Here is a 20,991-nt window from a genome sequence, read left to right on the forward strand (position 1 = left end):
GAGACCCTGTAGACTGTAGCCTACCAGGCTCCTCTGTCCATGGGATTCTCCAGGCAAGAATACTGGAGTGGACTGCCATTTCCTACTCTAGGGAATCTTCCCAACTGAAGGATTGAACCCGGGTCTCCTGCATTGCAGACAGATGCTTTACCCTATGAACCACCAGGGAAACCCAATAATAATAAAGTGCACAATAAATGTAATGCACTTTAATTGTCCTGAAACTATTTCCTCCCCACTCCCCCATCCGTGAGAAAATTGTCTTCCATGAGACCAGTGTCTGGTGCCAAAAAGGCTGGAGACCACTGGATATAATATGTACTTAAATATTCGTTGAATGAAGTAAATGAGTGACTAAATGGATACACACGTGGACCTTTAACTGGGAAAGTGTGGTGAAAAACATGGAACTCCAGAATTTTATTCTTATATTGAAGCTTATGGTGTCATGAGCTTTTTGGCCCCAAATAAAAAAAAAACACACAAATTAAATAAAGCATTGGCAGTGGGAAGTGGCAACTTGTTCCCTGGAGACTGAAGCCAAGCAGAAGACGCAGGCAAGTGAGGGGTCCGAGCTGCCTGGCCAAAGATGCCCAGAGAGCAGACGGCCCAAGTTCCCTGAGCAGGAACAACCCCTGGGCAGCTAGAAGTCAACCACACACGGCCTTGTGGGGGTGGAATCCAAGCCACTGGTCCCATGGGCAGATCTCTCACCCCTACCCTGGTCAGATACTGCTTTGGAGAAATGGGGTTCATTTGACAAGACAGCACAGGTGAGGGAATGCAGGTGCTAATGCTAAGAGGCTGACGAATACTTACCACTGGCATCAGGGCACAGAAGGAAAGGCTAGAGGCTAGAGCCAGCCAACTGGACACTAACGGCTGTGACTCGCATCTCTCGCAACTGGCGCAAGGATGTGCCATTTAAATGCTCAGGGATATAAGGACATTCAACTTGCAGTCCTTGGTCAGGCCCTACCTGTGTGGCCTCAGCTGAGGCCCCCGCTACTTGGTGGCCATGACACAGACTCCCAGCACTCTTTGGGAACACTGCTGCATCATGCAAGGGAGAATTCTTTTTCTAGGAGGGGCAGGAAAGGAAGAGAGGCCCACATGCTTCTCCCACCCAGGAAATGTCGTCAACTGGCGCGCTCCCCACTCTGCGGGTGGGCTGGTCATAGCATCCGAGAGGCTGTCATGGTGACGAAGTCCTCGAAGCTGAGCCGAATGCTGCCCTGCACAGCTGTGTCCTTCTCCCGGAAGGCCTCGGTCAGCACCTGCAGCTGGGTGCACACCTGGATGAAGCGATCCAGCTGCATGGCGGGATTGGCGGAGCGCGGGCAGTAGCGGGAGACCAGGAGCTGGGTGAACTGGGGGCTCAGGTTGTAGCCCATCTGGGACAGAGCTGGAGAGGAGGGGCACACAGATCAGACACAAAAGCCTGCTGTGAGCACTGCCATCGACCAGCTCCACAGAGCACCGCAGTTCAGGAACTTCAAGGGGACTGGCACCAAAGCGGAAACAGGATAGACATCCGAGATGGCAGGAGCACAGCAGGAGCTCTGGGTGCTCCCCGGAGCTGGAAGGCCCCCATCGCTTGCTCTCAAGGTCTCTACTGTCTGTTTAGTTAGGGGCCCGCAGGATCCCAGAATGACACCAGTCTGTACATGCTCATCTCTGATATGTCTGTATTACAGATGGAAGCCTGAGCCCCCTTGGGCCATCCTGCCCCAAGCTGACAGACATCAGAGGCAGTTCAGCTGAGGCTATGAGGGCCTGCTCTGGAGTTGAGATAGCCCCTCTGCAAGCAGTTTATTAACCTTGCTAATCCTCTGTCTTACCATCTCTAAAATGGGGTAATACTTACTTTGTAGGTTCTAGTAAGAATTAAAGGAGGTGATCATGCAAAGGACTTGGCATAGTGCCTGGCATATAATAAACACTCAAGGTAAGTGTTATTTGTTAAAAGTAATAAAATCATCCCATCTCCCCCAGGTGAGGCTGCAGGGCAGTTCTAAGGTCGCAGCCTCCACACTGCTACCCACATCCCCCCATCCCAGCTGAGATGCTCCCTTCCTCCTCTCGGTATAATCTACCCCCTCAGGCTACTATCTCAGCTCCCCTTTTGCCATGTGGCCCTTGGGCAAGTTTTCTAGACTAGGCCTCAGTTTGCTCATCTGTAAAAGGGTAATAATAAGAGATCCTTCATCTAAGGGTGGGGAATAAGAAACAGTACCTATCACATGTGGAGACAGAATGATGTAACATAGGAGAAAAACTTATTCCAGTGCCTGGCCCATAGCAAAGATTCAATAAGTACTAGCTTTCCTGTGATGATATCACTCTTACAAACATCCATCACTGGATCATCACTCAACAGGGTAGGTGCTCAGGACAAATCTCCTCCTTTCTCTTCTATCAGGGAGCTCCCTTCTCCCCCTGCATCCAAGCTCCTCGGTCTGACTGAAATCCATGGCCAGGGCGATGAGCTGGGTGCTCTGGGGAATGCTTTTTCCCTCTTAGCTGGGAAAGCTCCCTGTCCAGTTCTCATCAACCACACTAACCAACTGTCCTCTAGAGTCAGACGTTGAACCAGACCTGGAGCTGGGACCTCAAGCCACCTTACCCAACTACAACGTTTAGAGTACTCTGGGAAGGAAACTGCCTTCCACCAGAGCCAGCGACAGAAGCCATCTTTCTGAGCCCCTCTACAGGGCTCCTTCCATTCTGCACGCTAGAAACTCAAGAGGCAAGAGCCACACAAGCCACACGTACCAGCCTTAAGGTGCCCTGGGCTGCTGCGTTTCCATCCCCAAGGCTCCCTGCCGGCTGGATCTGTCTGACCCAGCACTGCGAGGAGTTTCATTATCAGAGTCCAGCCCTGCTCATGTCCTTGCCCGGGATTTGGCTCACTGTCCAGCCAGGTCACAGACGGGCTGGGGAGGGGGCCTGTGCTGAGGGCAGCGTTCTGTAGTGCAGTGGGACACGAGGTGGCCGGAAGGCAGAGAGCACCCCCTGCTCCGTCCTAGGGAGTAACGAGCAAGGTCCGCTGTGCCTGTGCACCGAGTCCCTGCCAGGCCCTACCTTGCTGCAGCTCTGTGTAGCTAATGGAGCCCGAGCAGTCCCGGTCATACTGCTGGAAGAGGTTCTTCCACTGCTGGATGAACTTCCACAGGGCGGAGAAACCGTAGACGTCGATGCGGCCTGACTTGGTCTTGTCAAACATGTCTTGCAAGGGAAGGGAAGGAAGGCATCAAGATTAAGGGTCCAGGGTCCTCAGGTACCACTCAGGTAGCTCGTCCCCGCCAGGCTGGAGTAGGAGACTCCAGAGAACCACAGGCCTGAGGCCCAGATACCGGCACCCAAGATGCACCCTCATCAAGCACTATACCAGCCCCACCCCTGCCAGAACTGCATCGTCTCCACAGGCTTGGTGGCTGACCCCCTCCCTGCCATCACCCACCAGGACAAGCAGTCCCATCCTGCAGAACGAGAAACCGATCTGGCCTGTGACTCAGCCAGGTCCAGAACTTGAGAAAAGACCTAAGGAAAAGAGCTCTCAGTTTAAAGGCTATCTCATCGTGAACCCAGTTTCCTGCCTGAAATCCTCCCTGGCCGAAAGAATTCTCCTCAGAACGGCCTTCCATTTGCCTCCTGCCAGACAGGAGGGGGCTCGACCCATGCTTGAGCCCATGGGGAAGGGCTAGGACTCACTTATCATCATAAGGCACGTCTCGTCATTGAACGAGGACCAGTTGGAGTTGACCAGGGCTTGCTTCAGCTCCTTGATGGAGATGTAGCCGCTGTGATCAGAGTCCACTGACTGGAACCAGGAGTAAGCCTCGGGATCCACATTGGGAGGGACGCCACCTGAAGGAAGGGGTGCCAACCAGGACAGTCAGATGCAAGTCTCAAGACCAATCTGCAGAAATGCCAGGAAGGGCCAGCCTCAGCACCTCCCTGGCTACAGGTTTTCCCTACTCCGAAAGCCTCACAGGTCTGTCTGCCCGCTCCCTGTCTTCCATCAAGACAACACCCCTCCTCTAGTGGAAGAGGACCCTCTGTGTAAACGCGTTAAATCTTGCTCCACAAACCCTTCAGGCTTTTCCTATAATGCTCCAGCCACTCCCCTATTTGATTTTAAGTTTCTAAGAAACAGGGACTTGCCTGTCAGATTAAGAATCCTCTGAGAAGGGGGATCATCTCTTCCCTCCCAGACTAGGGACCCAAAACTGTTGGCTGAGCACCTAACACGCATAGCCCAGAGACAAGCATCCTGAGCATCAGGCAGCAGGGAGCACGCAGTGGTGGGAACCAGGTCTGGTCCATCTCTGACTGCCCTGGCACCACAAGAGCAGGCATATCCTATCCGGACCTACCAGAGTGTGGGTGGCCATGGAGCTCCATTGTTCTTCCCTCCCCGTCGCCTCCAATGGTCCTCAGCTCCAAACCTCCCCCACGGACATCTCTGACACCTCCTCACCCCACACATCCAAAGAGCTGCCCAAAGCTGACAGTTCCACACACAGCTATCAACTCCTCCCTGTTCCTACTGCACCTGCCCTGATTCAGACCCCTCTCACCTGACTGTGGAACAAACCCCAAATCCTAATTGAATTCCCCACATGGCAACCCTCCACCACCCAGCACTTGTAGCTGAGTAATCTTTGCAAAATCCCACTCTGTTCTCATCAGTTTCCCCCTCCCTCAACTCAAAACTCTTCAAAGGTGCCTCACTGCCTACAACATAAAAGTCCAGTGTCCCTCAAACAGCACTGGCTTCCCCACCCCTGTCTGTCGGTCTGTCTCCCACCCTCTGTGCCAGCCTAGCTGCAGTAAGGCACTTGCTCCTCCCCAGAGCTGCCCAGCCCTTCCGCACAGCCCTGACACCCTGGGTTCTCTCTGCTTCGCATCCCCTTCCCCCGCACCTCTTTGCATCCATTTCCCATCCACACTTCAAAACTCAAAGGAAATGCTGCTCCTTCCTTAAAGCCTTTCTTCTTCCATTCCTGGACAGACCTCCTTCCCCTCTCCTTCGTACCCCTTCACTCTAGAGCCCTGATCACTCTTCTGTGTACATGTTTTTCCCTACTTCTTCCAGGTTATACTTGGAGCAACTTGTGGGCAAGATCCAAGCCTAACTCATCTCTGAATCCCCAGAGGCACAGCAGGACACAGAAAAGGGAGGCACTCAGCTCCTGCTAGAGGTGGCCTCCTGGTTCAAGCCTCAGCGCTCCCGAGTGCGGCCTTGGCTAAGTTCTATACAGTTCTCTGTGTTTCAGTTTTCTTATCTGTGAAGTGAGGACACAATAGCACCTACTTCATAAGGTTACTATGAAGATATAACAAATACATGGAAACCCTCAGATCAGCACCTGGCACCACCTAAGTACTGTGTAACTGCTGATTATTAGTGTCGCTGTCGTAGTTCAAACAGCTTTGTGTGTCTGGGAGCCTTGTGTGCATGTCAGAAGATGCAAGAAAGGATCATGCATTTGGAAAGGTGACTGCAGGGTGCGCTGGGGGTGAGGGGAGAGGGTGGCAGATGAAAGCGGAGAAGCACAGAAGACCATCTTGGGAAAAAGCCAAAGTATTGGTAAACCTGCTGAGTTGACTGGCCACAAAAAGGGCTCATTGGCACAAGGCAGTATCAGAGACTGCACACAAACCACCGCCCAGTCCCCAAAGTGAGGCCGGAAGGAAAAAGATTTGCCTGACTGAGGGACTAGGCTGACCTTCTTGGATGGGAAATCCCGACAGGCCCCACCTGCTTTCCTAAAAAAACAGCTGCTGTGCCAGACGTGGAGAGGAGGCCATAGGCAGGGGCGAAGAGTCTCTGAAACACGTGGTCTCTGCAATCAGCAGAGAAGAGCTCAGCCTTTGGAAGCAAAGAGCTCTGATCCTTACTAGCTTGCGTGACTTTAGAGAAACCATTCCATTCTCTCAGTACTGATTCCTCCATTTCTAAATTGGACCTACTTCCCAGGGTTTCTGTGATGACTAAGTGACATAATAGCAAAATAAACTCTTCACAAAGGGCCTGGAATGTGTGCAGTCACATTTTCACAGAGGAAGGGCTTTTAAAATTGGGTCTGAAAGGATGACAAAAGAGTTACAAGGGGGAAAAGAAAAGCCATCTGCAAAGGCACACAGTGTGTTCAGAGAGCACTCCCCGGGGTCCTGGGGTGATGGGAGGGAGGGGCAACTGCAGGTGAGAGGCTGGAGAGGCCCTTTGGAGTCGAATGCCCCCGGATCTCCCTGTGGGCAGTGAGGGCAACTTTAAGGGCCAAACCTCTATGGCAGAGTATGGTGCTCAACTTTTAGACCCTGGATTCAGCAGCACTAAGATGGGCCCTCAGGTGACGCCAGTGCATGTGATGTAAGGATCATGCTTCAAGAAGCACTGCTCCAGGGGTTCACGGGCGGCCCCGGGGGGAGGTGATGGTGGCTGGGAGGGAGGCAGGTGCAGAGGGTGAGCAGTTAACAGTCTGAAGCACATTTCTCCTCTCCTCGGCAGCCCCAGAGAGTATCTCTGGCCTTAGGCCCTGGAGGAGCGAGCCTCACAGCCACAGGGGTTCCATTCCCCTGCTGGGACTGCATGCAGGCTCAGAAACAAAATTTTAGGAGGAGGAGGAAATCCACCAGGAAGCTGCTGAGCTGAAAGCAAATAGCCAGCAGCTCCGGCTCTGACAAGATAAATGCCACTGGCTCTCAGAGTTTAGAACCCCCAAGGTCTGAGCCTCTCCCCCAGCCACCTGCCGGTCTGTATACTAAGATGCTGCAGTTTCCCTGCAGTACCACCCCCTGGAGGCCCTTCAGGTGCACCAGAGTGGTGCCAGGCTGCCTCACTGCCAGGGCGGACTCTTCAGAACAAGTATTCTGTGAACAGGCTCACTGAATGAGTTTGGGAGGACACAGCGGTCTGGGCACTCACCTTTCCTGACACCTGGTCTGAGACCACTCAGAAGTCTTCAGTGAGCCTGAAGCCCCCACCTAAGCTTCTCCACATCCACTGAGTTGCCAAGCCCCCTCCCCAGGCCCCATGTGTCCAGGAGCTCACCTTCACCGCCTCTGCTCTTTATCCTTCCCCATCTCATCTCACCACTCCCCTGCCTGCCTCGGCATCCTGCAGTGGTACAGCCCTTGCCGCATCTGCTGTCACATTAAATACCTCTTTGAAAACCTCTTTGCTGAGAATGCTCCATAATGAGCCCTCTGACAGAACACTGTTTAGTAAGCACCTCCCATGTGCCAGACACTGTGCCCAGTGTCTACTGCATTCTCTCACTTAATCTTTATTAACAATCTTGTGAGGTACTGACATTTACCCATTTTACACATGTGGATATGGAGGCTTAAAGAGATGATGTAATGTGGTCAGGTCAGTAAATGATCTTATCTCAAAAGTCCAAGCTTTCAGCAATTAGGCTACCGTGCCTTTCTGCGTATAGCAGTCAGTCTCCCTTACACAGAAATGGGGTTCCTTCCCACAGCAGATGGTAGTACTGTCTCCAATGACTGGCGAATCCACCCCTTCCCCCACTTCCCGGCAAGAGCATGGTACGTCCTCTCCACTGCTCGGGGGGCTGCAGAGACCCTCGAATGAGAGCAGTATCCACTCCCATCCTACTGTGCCAGGCTTGACCAGGGGATGTGGTCTGGCCAATAAACCTGAGTAGAAGAGATATAAAGTCCTTCAGAGCAGAAGCTCTAGGAGTCATTGTGCATTCCTCCTAGCTCTCCTGCTTTTTTTGCCTGCCACAGAAACATACCCCAAACGGGGGCTGTGCCTCTAGCCGAGATCCTGGAAAGAAAAGGCACGTGGAGCAGAACCTCAGCAGCCAAGCCTGCAGCTGCCGACGTGTAAGCAAGAGTAAATAAGTGTGAGCGAGGAACAGAAATAAACGTTTGTTGCTGTAAGCCAGAGATTCCAGAATTGTTGTCACCACAGCAAAGCTAATTAACAGACTTCTCATTCTGCTAATGCAAGCGAAGCTAGAGACAAGATGCTTAGAAGCCAGAGAGCAGGCTGCCTGTGCATCCACAAGAAGGGCACACAAGGGCCCTGGATAACTCAGAACAAGGCTCAAGGCACCTGGAGTCCAAGACGCCTACTTACCTGGAGGAGGTGGTCCCTGTCCATAAGGTCCGGCACCGTAGGAATTTGGAGGTGGTGGACCATAGGGGCCCCCTGGGGCTGCGCCACCATAGGGTCCTCCTGGAGTTCCAGAAGGGAGCCCCCCAGGGTGTGGGTGTCCATAGGGTCCTCCACCAGCTGGTGGTCCATAAGGCCCTCCAGGGGCAGGACCTCCTCCATATCCACCACCAGGGGGTACCCCACTCCCATACTGCCCTCCACCGTGGGGGGGTCCGGGGTAGTAGCTACCCGGAGGGGCTCCGGGTGCTTGTCCTCCAGCTCCTGGGCAGCCCTGCAACAAGAGCAAGACATCGGTCAGAAGGACAGGGCCAGAAACTAGCCACGGCACGGCACTTTACAGTTATAAAGCCCTGCCACGGCCTTTCTTTCAACTGATCCTACAGGCTGGACTGAACTCATGATCCCACGGTTCAGATGGGGAACCTGAGGCTTCTAGAGACATACAGTTTACCCAGTCACACTGCCCATGACCTGCAGAGGCAGGGCTGGAAACCTGCTCTCCTGGCTCCCCTGGAAACCTGCCCTTCCCTGCACACCAAGAGGCTCCACAAGGGCTGGTATCCTGACTGGCTTGCCACTTTATCCCCAGCCCCCAGGGCAGAATGGATGCTCAGTGAGTACTGACTGTATCCGTGAGCAGGCAAATGAATCAAATTGAATTCAAAATCCACACTCTACAGTACCCCCACCTCTACTTGCAGAATTCACAGCACAAATGTGATCTCCAGCAATGCCCACCCCCCCGACCCTCCCAGTCACCAATATGGTGCATCCATAGCATGGATTCACCCAGAGCACGTCTTCCTTACTGTACTCTAACTCATTATGCAAAAACATTTCCTCAGACTCACCCATGGCTCTGTGAGACAGGCAGGCAAGACCCTATTCCTAAAGCAATATAGAACAATGGTTAGGAGTGAAAAAGAGCAGTTCAAGTTGGGGTTCTGCCATTTACTAATTGGTCCAATGACTAGCCTCTCTAAACCTCAATATTCTTTGCTTTAAAAGTGCCTGCCTACCAATGAGTATGAGAATGAAATGAGGCCTATCACATAAGGAGTTCTGACAGAGACCCTAGCACAAAACACTCAGTACACATTAGCTATTAATAGTAGCACTCCCCTATGGAGAAGGAAACTCCAGTCCAGAAAAATCACACAAAACTGTGTGGAAGGGCTGGGGCCAGAATGCAGGTCTCCTGGCTGCTAAGCCCGGGCCATGGGTACAGTAGAGCCTCCATGGGAGCACTCCCTCTCTTGATCATGTCCCCACACCACTAGTCAGGGACCCCTGAGACTCAGAGTGTTCGGCTCCATCTCCCTAACAGGCTGCCAAAAGGCCTAGCAGAGGACAGCCTCGAGGCCTCTGCACACGGGCTGAGTTCAAGGGCACAAACGGCAGCTGGGCCCAGCTCCAAAAATTGTGAGGATGCACCATCTAGACAAGTCGTAGACCCACCATCAGTGGCCTAGTCAGTGTGAACCCGGACTTTCTCTTTTAATTGTGTTTGATGGCTTCCTGGACAGTTACCCTCAAGGCTGAGGCCAAATTCACACTTGATCTAAAGAGGGACTGCCTACTCAAGGAAGAGAAGCTTCTTGAGGGAAGGTGGGTGGCAGGCCCTTCCCCACTCTGCACCGTGGGCGCTGTTCTGCCCTGGAAGCTGCCAGAGCTCATGGCAAGACTCCTCCACAGATAATGAAGTCACAGGCAAATCTCAGTTCCATACTCTGCTCTCATCAGCTGACTTCATGACTATGTGCCAGTGGCTTAATCTCTCTAAGCCTGTTCTCCCACAAGCAAAATACATAATAATCCCTTCTTCACTGACTTGTTCCACAGATTACAAGAAATGTATACAGCTTTTGTTACATTTTAGCTAAAGAAACTTCTGATAAATACAAATCAAAAAACTCACAAGAGAAAGCTGCTGTGGCTGGAGGTGGGGATTCCGGAGCCCCAGTCAGGCGGGCTCGCAAACCCTCCCTGAGCTTGTGAGTGAGCCCTGCAAAACCTTCCCTGTGATTCAAAAGGCATTTTGAAAAGCACTAACACAAGACGAACAGTTCTAACAACTGTTAGCATAAATCATATCTGCTAATGTTGTATTAATTATTATTATTACTATCAGCAAAGCTCTGAGCCAGGTAAACTGGCACGGGGCAGGGGGGGTGCAGGAGGTGCGGTGCAGTGTATAAAGGAGAGGGAAATGTTCGAAGGAGCACGGACACACTCTCTGTAACATTTAACAACGCAGCATGAGGAAAGAGCTGTTTAAAATGGACACATAAGCCAGGTGCCATGGGACCAACAAAGAATAAAAAGGGGGACTTCCGTGGTGGTCCAGTGGTTTAGAATCCACCTGCCAATACAAGGGACCCAGGTTCGATCCCTGGTCCTGGAAGATTCCCCGTGCCTCAGGGCAACTAAGCTTGTGCGGCCACAACTACTGAAACCCATGCGTCCTAGAGCTCATGCTCTGCAAAAGAAGCCATCTCAGCAGGAAGCCTGAGCACTGCAAGGAAGAACAGCTCCCGTTATTCACAACTAGAGAAAGCCCACGTGCAGCAACAAATACCTAGCATGACCAAAAACAAACAGATAAAATTTTTAAGAGATTCCCAATGGAGTTGGAGACATGCGCAGGGAACCTCTTCAATCGATCCCCTCCAGCTCACAGACAAGAAGCTAAGGCCAGGTGCGGGGAAGGGACTGGCAGACCACTCCCTGTTCACAGCCTAGCCCAGTGTCTCCCACTGCCTCTGCGACAGTGCTCTTTCCTTAAGCAACAGGGCACAGGATTCCAGGGTAGGCTAGAAAAGTGGACAGGACTCCACAGGGGCTGGGCAAACCAAAGAACAGGCTGGACAAGAAGCCAGGGAGCCGCTGCTCCCAAGAACTCCTGTGAGTGGAGCCGTAAACTGTTCCTGGCTGAGGACACCTGAGGCATAGTCCTTACCTCGGGAAACGCCTCCAGACAATCAAGCGAGGGCTGTCCGAGGCAGGGCTTCTGACCTTGGCACTGTCACAGTTCTGGGGGCTGATGGCAACTAAACCCTTCCCTTTCTGCCCTGCATTAAAGCCCTCAGATGTACAGTTCACAAAGCACTTTCACATACATACATAAACGCTACTGCAAAACCCCATCAACAATCCTTTAACAGGAGAAAAAGGAAGGTGTTAGAAGGCCTATTTTCAGAAACTGAGGTGGACAACTGTTAAAAGACTTCATTCATTCACTAAGACTTTACAGAGCAATAATGTTAAGTTGTGCTAGGCAGAACAAGGCCTGGCCTTGAAGAGCCCGGGGTAACTGTGATACAATCTGATCAATGTCATCAGAAAAATCGACTTAAATGCTTTTCAGAGGCATGGGTAGAAGAATTGGTTCCATTTGTCAAATGATAAATAAGCAATCAAAGGAACACATGCAGGCAGGGGCTCAAGGAAGGCTTCCTGGAGGAGGCAGAGTCTGGCGCACAGGAATTCTCCAAAAGGAAACTGGACATCCCAGACAGAAGGGAGAAGAAAGACAAAGGCACAGACCTAAGTGCGAGCATGGAGTGGTCAGGGAGTGGGCTAAAAACCAGGGGGCAGGGGCAAGAACGCAGTGTGAACTCAGAAAGGCAAGCTCTTTACGTGCTCCTTGTCCCATCACCTCTCCTGCTGCATTTCGGTTAGCTGGTGGGGACCTGCATCTTAGAAGAATTTCTCTCTGTCACAAAACAGTGAGCTCCCTTGGGGCAGACACTGGGCCTCATTGATCACAGCACCCCAGTGTCCAGCACAGTGCCTGGCACTGACAAGCCTCCGTAAAAATGTGAACAAATGAATACCACTCAGAAGATGTGGAGCTTTATGCCAGGGGAAACAGAGTGCCATAGGAGGGTTTCCAACAGGGAAGAAACGTGATCATAGCCTTGTTTAGAGAACTAAGCAGCAGAGGGTGTGGAGGATGAGCTTGCGGGGGAGGAAGCAGCCAAAGTGCTGGACAAGCAGAGTCTGAACCAGACAGCAGACTCAGAACAGGATGGATTCTGGAGCTATTTCAAAGATAGACTAGACATGACTTGGCAACTAATTAGATTAGGGAAGCGATGGAAGGAGGAGTGAAGAAGGGGAAGTGTTTAGGATGACTCAGGTTTCTAGTTTGCATAATAAGATGAAGAAAGTAAAACCACCAGGATCCAGGCTGGGGAAGACGATTCCCAGGGCCACTGAGTTATAAGTAAAGGTCAGAACCAGAAATGAAACAGGAGTGAGAGTTCCTGACTCCATGTCCTTTTATACTACTCCATGTCACTTGCCAACCCCTTTAAGAGGTTTTTCCAAGAGCATTACATGGTGATAAACATGAGATTATTAAAAAAAAAAAAAAGAAAAAAAGGAGAAAAAAAAGACAGGAAAATTTCAGTAACCATGGTTTCCAAAACAATACAGAAAACTAACCCTTTGTTGTTGTTATTATTTTTCAGTTGCTAAGTCATGTCCAACTCTTTGTGACCCCACAGACTTCAGTGCACCAGGCTTCCCTGTCCTCCACTATCTCCTGGAGCTTGCTCAAACTCATGTCCATTGAGTCAGTGACGCCATCCAACCACCTCATCCTCTGTTGCCCCCTTTCCTCCTGCCCTCAATCTTTCCCAGCATCAGGGTCTTTTCCAAACTAATCCTATGTCTTTACTGATTGCAAGTAAAATACATCTGATAAGTTTGGGTGGGGGCAGGGAGCAATTAACACTTTATTAAGGCTCTCACTGATCCTCTGTCCTATGAGGTTAGGGCTATTGATCCCTATTTTACAGATGAGAAAATTAGGGACCAGAAAGTTTCATCATGTGCCTGGAATAACACAGCTAGAAATAGTGAGATTTAAAACAGGGTCTGCATGACTCCACCCACTCTACCCTCTTCTAAGTAAGTGTTCACGATAAATGAGTGAGAGTCTACCACACGCCAGTGGCAGGGACTGTCCAAAATATATGTGTCAAATATAATGGGTCTCTACAGTGGGCAGGGTTGAAGGGGGAAAGGCTGGATTAGGCTTTCAAGCCCAGAACTCAGGGAGACTCAGAAGCATTTTATCTTGTTTTCACTCCAGCACTTAAGACTCAATTCAAGAGCCACAGTATTGTAAGAGACCCCAGAGCCCTCCGGTCCAACCTTTCAGTCAATGATGGAGTCCCTGTAGCACCATCTGGAATCTGTGCTTACATTCCCATAAGTGGTGGGGAGCTCGTGCATGCGAAGTCGTTTCAGTCGTGTCCGACTCTTCGCAACCCTAAGGACTGTAGCCTGCCAGGCTCCTTTGTCCATGGGATTCTCCTGGCAAGGATATTGGAGTGGGTTGCCATGCCCTCCTCCAAGGATCTTCTCACTCCAGGGATCAAATCTGCATCTCCTGCATCACAGGCATATTCTTTGCCACTGAGCCACCGAGGAAGCCCCAGAGGGGAGCTCACCCCCTCTTAAATAACCCAATCGGAAAGTCCTACACTTTGCTTTGGCTCTGAGAGCTCATTCTTCTACCCTGAAGATGCTAGTAAAGCTCAGAGGTGTCAAAGGTTGGTCCATGCTGAGGCTGACGGGAAAGAGTTGGCTGTGTTGCAAAGACAAGCCTGTGCTCTGGAGCCATCCCCAGCCTGCTGCAGGAGGCTAGAGCCCATTCTAAGGGGTTAAACAGTCACAAGATTACAGAAGGAGTGGTTTGGGCGTTCACCAGCAGAACATCCTAAAATATTTAAAGGCTAGAAGCCTGCAGCCAATTAACAGCAAGCCAAGAATTGTCCCAAGACTTCAGTTACCACCTCTGTGCTGACACTCTAAAATCTTTCTCTCCAGCTTCATCTCTTCTGAGCTGCAGACCTTCATATCCAACAGCCTCCTGATGTTCCATCCAAATCCGCTCCTCCCTCTGTGTGCCATCGCATGAAGGGACACCCTGGTGCACCACTCCTGTCCTTTCCTCTCCTCTGTCACCTCAATCAGGCACCAAATGTTCGCACTTCTACCTCCCAGCTCCATGTTCCTCAGGTCACTGTTCTCTCACCTGGATAACTTTTCTTTTGGACAGGAAAGTAGGATTTATTGGTGGGCATGAATAAGGAGGGGTCAGCGCCAAGGCTCTCATGAATGCAGGGCACATCATTTGTCCAGAGGACCACAATTAGGGATGTATTTGACACCACAGCTATCTGGATGAGCCATTCTTCTGCCACTGTTTTAAAATTCATCCTCATTAAACTCAAGTAAATGCCCACTTCTTAGAGATGGGGACCTTCTGGTAGCCAGAGAACTTGAACTTGGCCCTGCGGAGGGCTTCAATCACATGCTCCTTGTTCTATGGCTTGGTGCGGATGGACCATATGACTTGGCCAATGTACCTGGCCACTCTCCCCTGGCGCTTTCTAAAGGCACTGCACATAACCTGCTTGGAGGCTAGATTAGGGACAGCATGCCAGTCATGAACGTCCACTGGAAAAGGCTGTCGCCAAGGTCCCTTAGGGCAACAGGCTGTATATACTACAGAGGTGGCTGTTTTTGGCCATGGCACATTGGGCTCCCACAGTGGAAAGAGCCCAGTCGGCTTAATTGGCTGCAAGTCATCTAGATTACTTCAATAGCTTTGAAACTGGTCTCCCTGCTTCAACCCATCCTGATAGTGCCCCCTGGTAACAGCTTCAAAACACAAATGGGATAAAACTCTTTAGGAGATCCCTCACAAGTCCACCCTCCTCAAAAAGGCACATAAGGCCCTTTTAGATCTAGTCCTTGCTTTCCTTTCTGGTCTCATTTCTTACCATTTCCCCCTCCTCTTCACAACTAGACTGATCTCCTTAAATTCTTCCACAATACTGGGCTCTTGCTTCCTGGCCTTTGTGAACACTACTCCCTCCACAGGATTACTTTCTTCATGCAGCCAACTCCTACTGGATATTCGGTTTTTGGCTTAAATGTCATCTCCTTTAAGAAGCCTTCCTTCCCTCAAGACTGAGTTAGGGAGCTCTCCTGTGCAGGCCTGATTTTTACTCCCATTTAATACTTATCACGCTGATTCTATAATTTACGTGTCTGTATCACTCTTCCACCTGGAGTATTTACTACATGTCAAAACACTGTATCACTCACTTAACACGGATTATCTTATTTAATTTTTACAGAAACTCTTGAGGAAGGTACACCCATGATCCCATTTTTAAAAAGGGGGATACCAAGCCTCAGACTTTGGCGGGAAATTTCTGCAAGGAAATGGGAGTGGAGGGGTTGGAAGCCAAATCTCTCTGGTCTCAGAGACCAAGCTCTTATGCACTGAAATCCATTAGGCTGGCTCCCCGATGGGACCAAAGGGTACTGGGGAGTTTTACTTCTCCAACACCCAGTCCATGCTTGAGGACACCCCAGGCAGGAGGCAGTGGAAAGTTACAGGAATTTTGATTCCTAACAGGAGGCTAGAATCCTCCAGGGCTACATACTGGGTGGAAGAGAGGCAGTACTAATTCTTTGGATGCTTTCAAACAACACACTTCCTTTCTTGCAACACTGTGGACCAGGAGCTGGATAGGAGGAACAAAGGTATGGTGATGGAAAAGCATTTCTTCTTCTACTCGAGGCACATATCTCTCTGTGCTCCTTCTCACTATCTCATTGAGCATAAGGCCAGGCACCAAGGCATGATAACAGTGATCACAGCAGCAAGAGCGATGCCACCACATGCTGGCACACACTACACATTAGCAATGCACCAAGCTGCCTACAGGCTTTACCATATTTCATCCTCTTTCCAGCCCTATGAAGTATCATTCCTCCCTCTTTACAAGTAAGGAAACTGAGACACAGAGTCCTTAGATGATTTGTCCAAAAGGGTATAAATATTAAATAGTAGAATTAGGATTCTAGCCCAATTCAGTCTAACCTGGAAGTTCAGGCTCCTAATTTCTATGTCACTGCTTCTAGGATGCATACCAATGATCTCCAAAAGCTTATTAAAATGCAGATGCTTCGGCCTTTTCTGGGTACAGAACAGGTCTGAGGTGGAAATCTAAACTGTGCTTTTTTAACAAGCTCCTAAAAATTCTGATGCAGACCACCCACCAAGAAACAATGCACCGTGGCAATGTTTCCCCAAACTATATTCCTCAAGAATACCAGTGTCACCAAAAAAGTGACCAGATTCAAAACAGAGGGAGGGGGAGCTTTCTATGGTTAAGTAAGTTTAAGAAACACTGCATATTCTGTCCCTTTCTGCAAACATACAATGTTTATTAACAAATTAAGAATTCTGAGATGCTTTGTGATGAAAAACTTACTATGCTATATTTAACAGAGTATTTCTCAAACTTATTTATCCATACTCCCACATTAGCAATACTTGTTAACATCTCACAAGCCTCAGCAAATGGAACTGAGTTTGGTTATACTTCCTCCTAATCTCAGCCCCGGTGGGCCTCTCTTTCCTACCTCTGCTAAGTATGCAACAAAAGTTCTAAGTTCTAGCATAAATGCTTCCTCACTTGCTATGTGCAACCATGGGCAAGCCACTCAACCTCTTCGGGCTCTTTCCGGAGTTGTAAGTTGAATCAATTATTCCTGCGAGCCTGCTTATAGAGCTTTCACGATTGAGAATATGGATGTCCAAATACTGTGAACAGGGCTGCACTGCCTAAGAGAGCTCTTGCCACATCTTTCGGTATGTGATTACATACAGCGCTTAGTAATAGACCATGTGACCCTGTTTGCCAATTTTTCCTGCATGGGTTTGATCTCCTAAATTAGCGTGATCTTGGGCAACTCAGGAGCCCTCTCTGAGCTTCAGTTTCCTCCTTTTAAAATGAAGGAACTTGGGACTTCTCAGATGGTACACCAGTTAGGACTCTGCACTCCCAACACAGGGGACCCAGGTTCCATCCTTGGTTGGGGAGCTTGATCCTACATGCTGGAACTAAGACCTGAGGCAGCCAAATAAATGACATTTAAAAGTAAATTAATAAAATGAAGGAACTCTTTTCAGGGCTCTTCCAGCACTGACCTTCTAGGAATCTAGGAAAAATAAAAATACTAAAAGGTTAACACCCGTTACACTCTCAGTTGTACGAGCATCACTTCATTACTCTTCATAACAGCTCTATGAAACAGATCCTATTATGTGGCCCTATTTTACCGAGGAGGAAACTTCAACTCAGAAAGGCAAAAGTACCCTGCTTAAGGGCTCTAAACTAAGTGATGGAGCCAAGATGTGAACATTCCTCTGACTCCAAACTGCACTTGATCACTCAACCATTCTGTCATCCAACAACGGGTTCTGGCCACAGAATCACCTTGCTGTGGCGTTCTTGGCTGGATCAAGATGCGCTAGCAAGTGGGGAAGAGGCATTTGCTGGCAGCTCCGGGTTCTGGGGCCTAACGACTTCGGATAAATTCCATGCCTTCTTGGGTCTTACTTTTTCTATGTGTGAAATGGAGGTACAGTACTAAATCAGTGGCCAGACAAGCTCACTTGTGCAGTCTGCTAAAACCACAGATTCTCCTGATTATTCAGATGCAGTACGTCAGAGGTGTATTTTTATCGACTCCCCAAAAGATACCGACAGAATCAGTGCTCTAAACGTTCTGCTGGCGTTGATGACCCCGCTTGCGGGCCCCGGGGGAGTCCTGGGAGAGTTGTGGGGCCCAGGCCAAGCGCAGTCTGACTCTGGGGTCCAAGAGCCCCAAATCTTCCCGTGCGCAACGTCAAAGGGGGCGCGACACGACCTCCCAGACGTGCGTGCCTACGTGACGTGAGCCAGGCGCGACCGACCATCCCTTTTTCCTTTCTCTCTTGAGCAACCTCGCGGAAGACAACCTCAGCGTGGGAAAGGCGCGGAGGAGGCGGGGAGAAAGCGAAGCAGGGGGTTCCGGGCAGGAGTTAGCGAGGTCCCTACTTGAATTCGCCCGCCCCTCACACTCACCTGCCCGTAAGGGTAGCTGGCCATGGCGACTCTGACGTCACACGTCCGCGAGGGGCGGAGCTTCCAGGCGTCAAACCTGCCTCCTCTGGCGCCTGGGGGCGGGCCCTATTCTGATTGGGTAGGTATGAGACTGTCCATCCTGGACGCAGGGGTCGACGGAACTGACGCTAAAGGGTGGAGGTTTGGTGCCTCACAGAGAGAGAGCCAGAGAAGCTGAGGATCCGGAGGTGGATTCCGGAAAACTTGTTTGCTATGCTGGCGCAGCTGTTCCTCCCTTTTTTGATCTAGAGTAGGTCTCGAGAGAGAAACTTGGGTAGGGTGTTGCAGCGGTGGCCATGTTTTAACCTGGCGAAAAGGACGCAGGACAGTGGCGTAGTTGCTGTCCTCAGTCCAAGTTTCCACCAGGGGAAGGCCCAGGCGGTTACCCTGACAACGGGGAACAGAGGACTCCTGGGAAGGACAGAGGCTAGGGCTAGAAGTACTTCGTTCTAACGTCAGGACACCATGTCAGTAACTTTGGAGTGGGCTGTATGGTATTTGGATAGGAAAATTCCAAGCCGTTAGAATGGGATGGAAACTAGATCATCTAGGATCTCTTCTGGCTTTACTTTCACCACCAGACACATCCACAGCTGAACCCTGTTTCTACTTTGGCCCAGCCTTTTCTTTCGTTCAGGCTTTCCTGGTGGCTTGAACGGTTAAGAATCTGCCTGCAATGCAGGAGACACGGCCTCGACCCCTGGGTAAGGAAATGGCTACACCCACTCCAGTATTCTTGCCTGGAGAATCCTATGGACAGCGGAGCCTGGTGGGCTACAGTCTTTAGGGTCGCAAAGACTCGAACAGGGACTGAGCAACACTTTCTTTCTTTCTTTCTTTCTTTCTGGAGCTTTTTTCCCTCTCTTCCCCTGTAGGGTATTGGACATCTATCTGCTTAGGGGCTTATCTTTCGGTATCCTATCTTTTTGCTTTTTCATCTTGTTCATGGGGTTCTTGAGGCAGAAATACCGAAGTGATTGCCATTCTCTTCTCCAGCGGACCACATTTTGTCAGAACTCTCCACCGTGACCCTTCTGTTTTGGGTGGCTTTGCATGGCATGGCTCATAGTTTCATTGAGTTACACAAGGCTGACTTGTTTCATAAATGGGGAAATAGATCCAATGACTTGCCCTAGTTCACTGTGGCTTAGGGGCATAGTGTAGCCTAGAATTGGGATCAGTGGATGCCCCAGGTCTCATCAGGGAAATCTTGAGAACTGATCCCCAATGTAAGTAAAATCTTGATTATTAAGAGGTGTCAACTACAAATTGGCACTTGCCAAGAGCTTTTGCTAGCGACTGAACTGCACCAACAAGGGCCCTTGCCGTCTGCCTATGCTACTGCAGCTGCTGACCTTCCAACACTCCCCAAAGGGAATTTGGGGTGGAGAGGGAGGCACTCTGTGCTCCAGGGAAACTGATGAAACAGGTCTTTAGATAGTTAGATATTTTCAGGAACTGATTTTATGATCCCAATCCTTGCATCTCCTCACATCTAGAAAAGCACTAAATCCCTTGATGGTGACCTCAGTTCCTCGCGATTAGCAGAAAACCTTCTGTGAAGTAAGCTCACGATTGCATTGAACTCCCCCTTTACCACAATCTTATGTATTGACCTTCCCCCACTGCCTCTTTGGAGCAGTCTTTCAGACCTATCTGAGGTGCCCTTTCCTAGGCTGCAGCCCTCATCTTGCCCCCAAATAAAACTTGACTCACAACTCTAAACATTTTTTTAGTTGACAAAGACCTCACAGTTGTGTATTTGCTTCTTTGTGATTTAGGCTCTCCACTTGTTTGCATGCTTGTTTGCATGTTAGTCCTGTGTGGCATAGACTGTGTCTGATTTTGCCTGCCATTGTACTCTAGAACCTGTATTTTTAAAAATAATAGTGTTACGAGATGTCACTTTTGGCCATCGAGCCATTGTCACCTGCAAATTGGCACTTGCCATCTGTCTCTACAAAGGATCAAATTATGAGCCACTGTTGCTACTGACCTTCAACACTCCCTGAAAGGAGTTAAATGTGGAGATTAGGAATGAGGCATTCTGTGCTCTGGGGAAAACTGGCTGAATAGGTCTTCAGTTAGGTATTTTCAGGAGACAACGTCATGAGCCCCATTCTTGCCTCACCTTGTATCTATAAAAGAACTAAAATCCTCCATAGTGACATCTGCTTCTCATCACTGGCAGACACATTCTGCAAAAAAATATGGGCTGATTACAAGTACTCCCCTTTCACCAAAGTCGCATATATACTGAACTTCCTCCTACCACTTTGAGCAGTTTTTCAGAAAAATCTGAAATACTTTCTCCCAGACTATAGTCCTCATGTTGCCCCAAATAAAACAACTCACAGTGCTTCTGTTTTGCCTTTTTTTTTTTCAGTCGATAGCCAGCACTTTCCAAAATCACGATGCTGATCATGCTCCTCGTCCACTGGAGAACCCACAATGGCTTGTCTTCATCCACATCTACAAAATAAGGTCCAGCCTCTTCATTGCAGCACACTAGACCCTTCACAATTTGGCCCAGCCTCACCTTTTCATCTTATGTCTTACAGCCCCCATTTGTCTGGTGTTCTGTACTCCTGTGTTCAGTTCTACCATTAAGCCCCCTTTCTTTGGAATGGAGAATCTTGATTTTACCACTTTCTAACTCTATGACCTCAGTCAAGTCATTTAATTTCTGAGTCTCAGTTTCCTCTAATGTCAGAAACTAGTATATAAAGAAATCTGAAAAAAATGAGTTTATGGCACCTATTCATGCCCAGATTTGTTTTCAGACCACTCCTTTTACCCAACCAGCAGCCCTCCCAAGTCCATTCCTTCAAAGCTCAGTTCCAGGGACTT

The 20,991-nt window shown here is 49.7% G+C and overlaps 1 protein-coding gene, 2 long non-coding RNA genes and 1 pseudogene across 3 annotated transcripts; 2 read left to right on the top strand and 2 right to left on the bottom strand.

Annotated features, from left to right (window-relative positions):
• Nucleotides 1-391: 391 nt before the first annotated feature.
• Nucleotides 392-18,210, bottom strand: PEF1 (penta-EF-hand domain containing 1). The gene is made up of 5 exons (XM_020882780.2): nt 18,103-18,210; nt 8,120-8,429; nt 3,715-3,870; nt 3,085-3,228; nt 392-1,405 (listed from the first exon to the last, which is right to left on the bottom strand). Exons 1-5 carry the CDS (start codon nt 18,124-18,126, stop codon nt 1,176-1,178), a joined length of 864 nt encoding a protein of 287 aa, XP_020738439.2. The 5' UTR covers nt 18,127-18,210; the 3' UTR covers nt 392-1,175.
• LOC139032251 (uncharacterized) lies at nt 1,401-6,039 on the top strand. Its single transcript, XR_011484785.1, has 2 exons — nt 1,401-1,948; nt 5,102-6,039. It is a non-coding gene; the product is annotated as an uncharacterized lncRNA (long non-coding RNA).
• Nucleotides 14,641-14,759, bottom strand: LOC139032308 (small nucleolar RNA SNORA70; annotated as a pseudogene).
• Nucleotides 18,211-18,239: 29 nt separating the features above from the next.
• LOC139032250 (uncharacterized) lies at nt 18,240-20,792 on the top strand. The gene is made up of 2 exons (XR_011484784.1): nt 18,240-18,391; nt 20,528-20,792. It is a non-coding gene; the product is annotated as an uncharacterized lncRNA (long non-coding RNA).
• Nucleotides 20,793-20,991: the final 199 nt, after the last annotated feature.

This window comes from Odocoileus virginianus, chromosome 30, assembly GCF_023699985.2.
Source record: "Odocoileus virginianus isolate 20LAN1187 ecotype Illinois chromosome 30, Ovbor_1.2, whole genome shotgun sequence".
Taxonomy (NCBI): domain Eukaryota; kingdom Metazoa; phylum Chordata; class Mammalia; order Artiodactyla; family Cervidae; genus Odocoileus; species Odocoileus virginianus.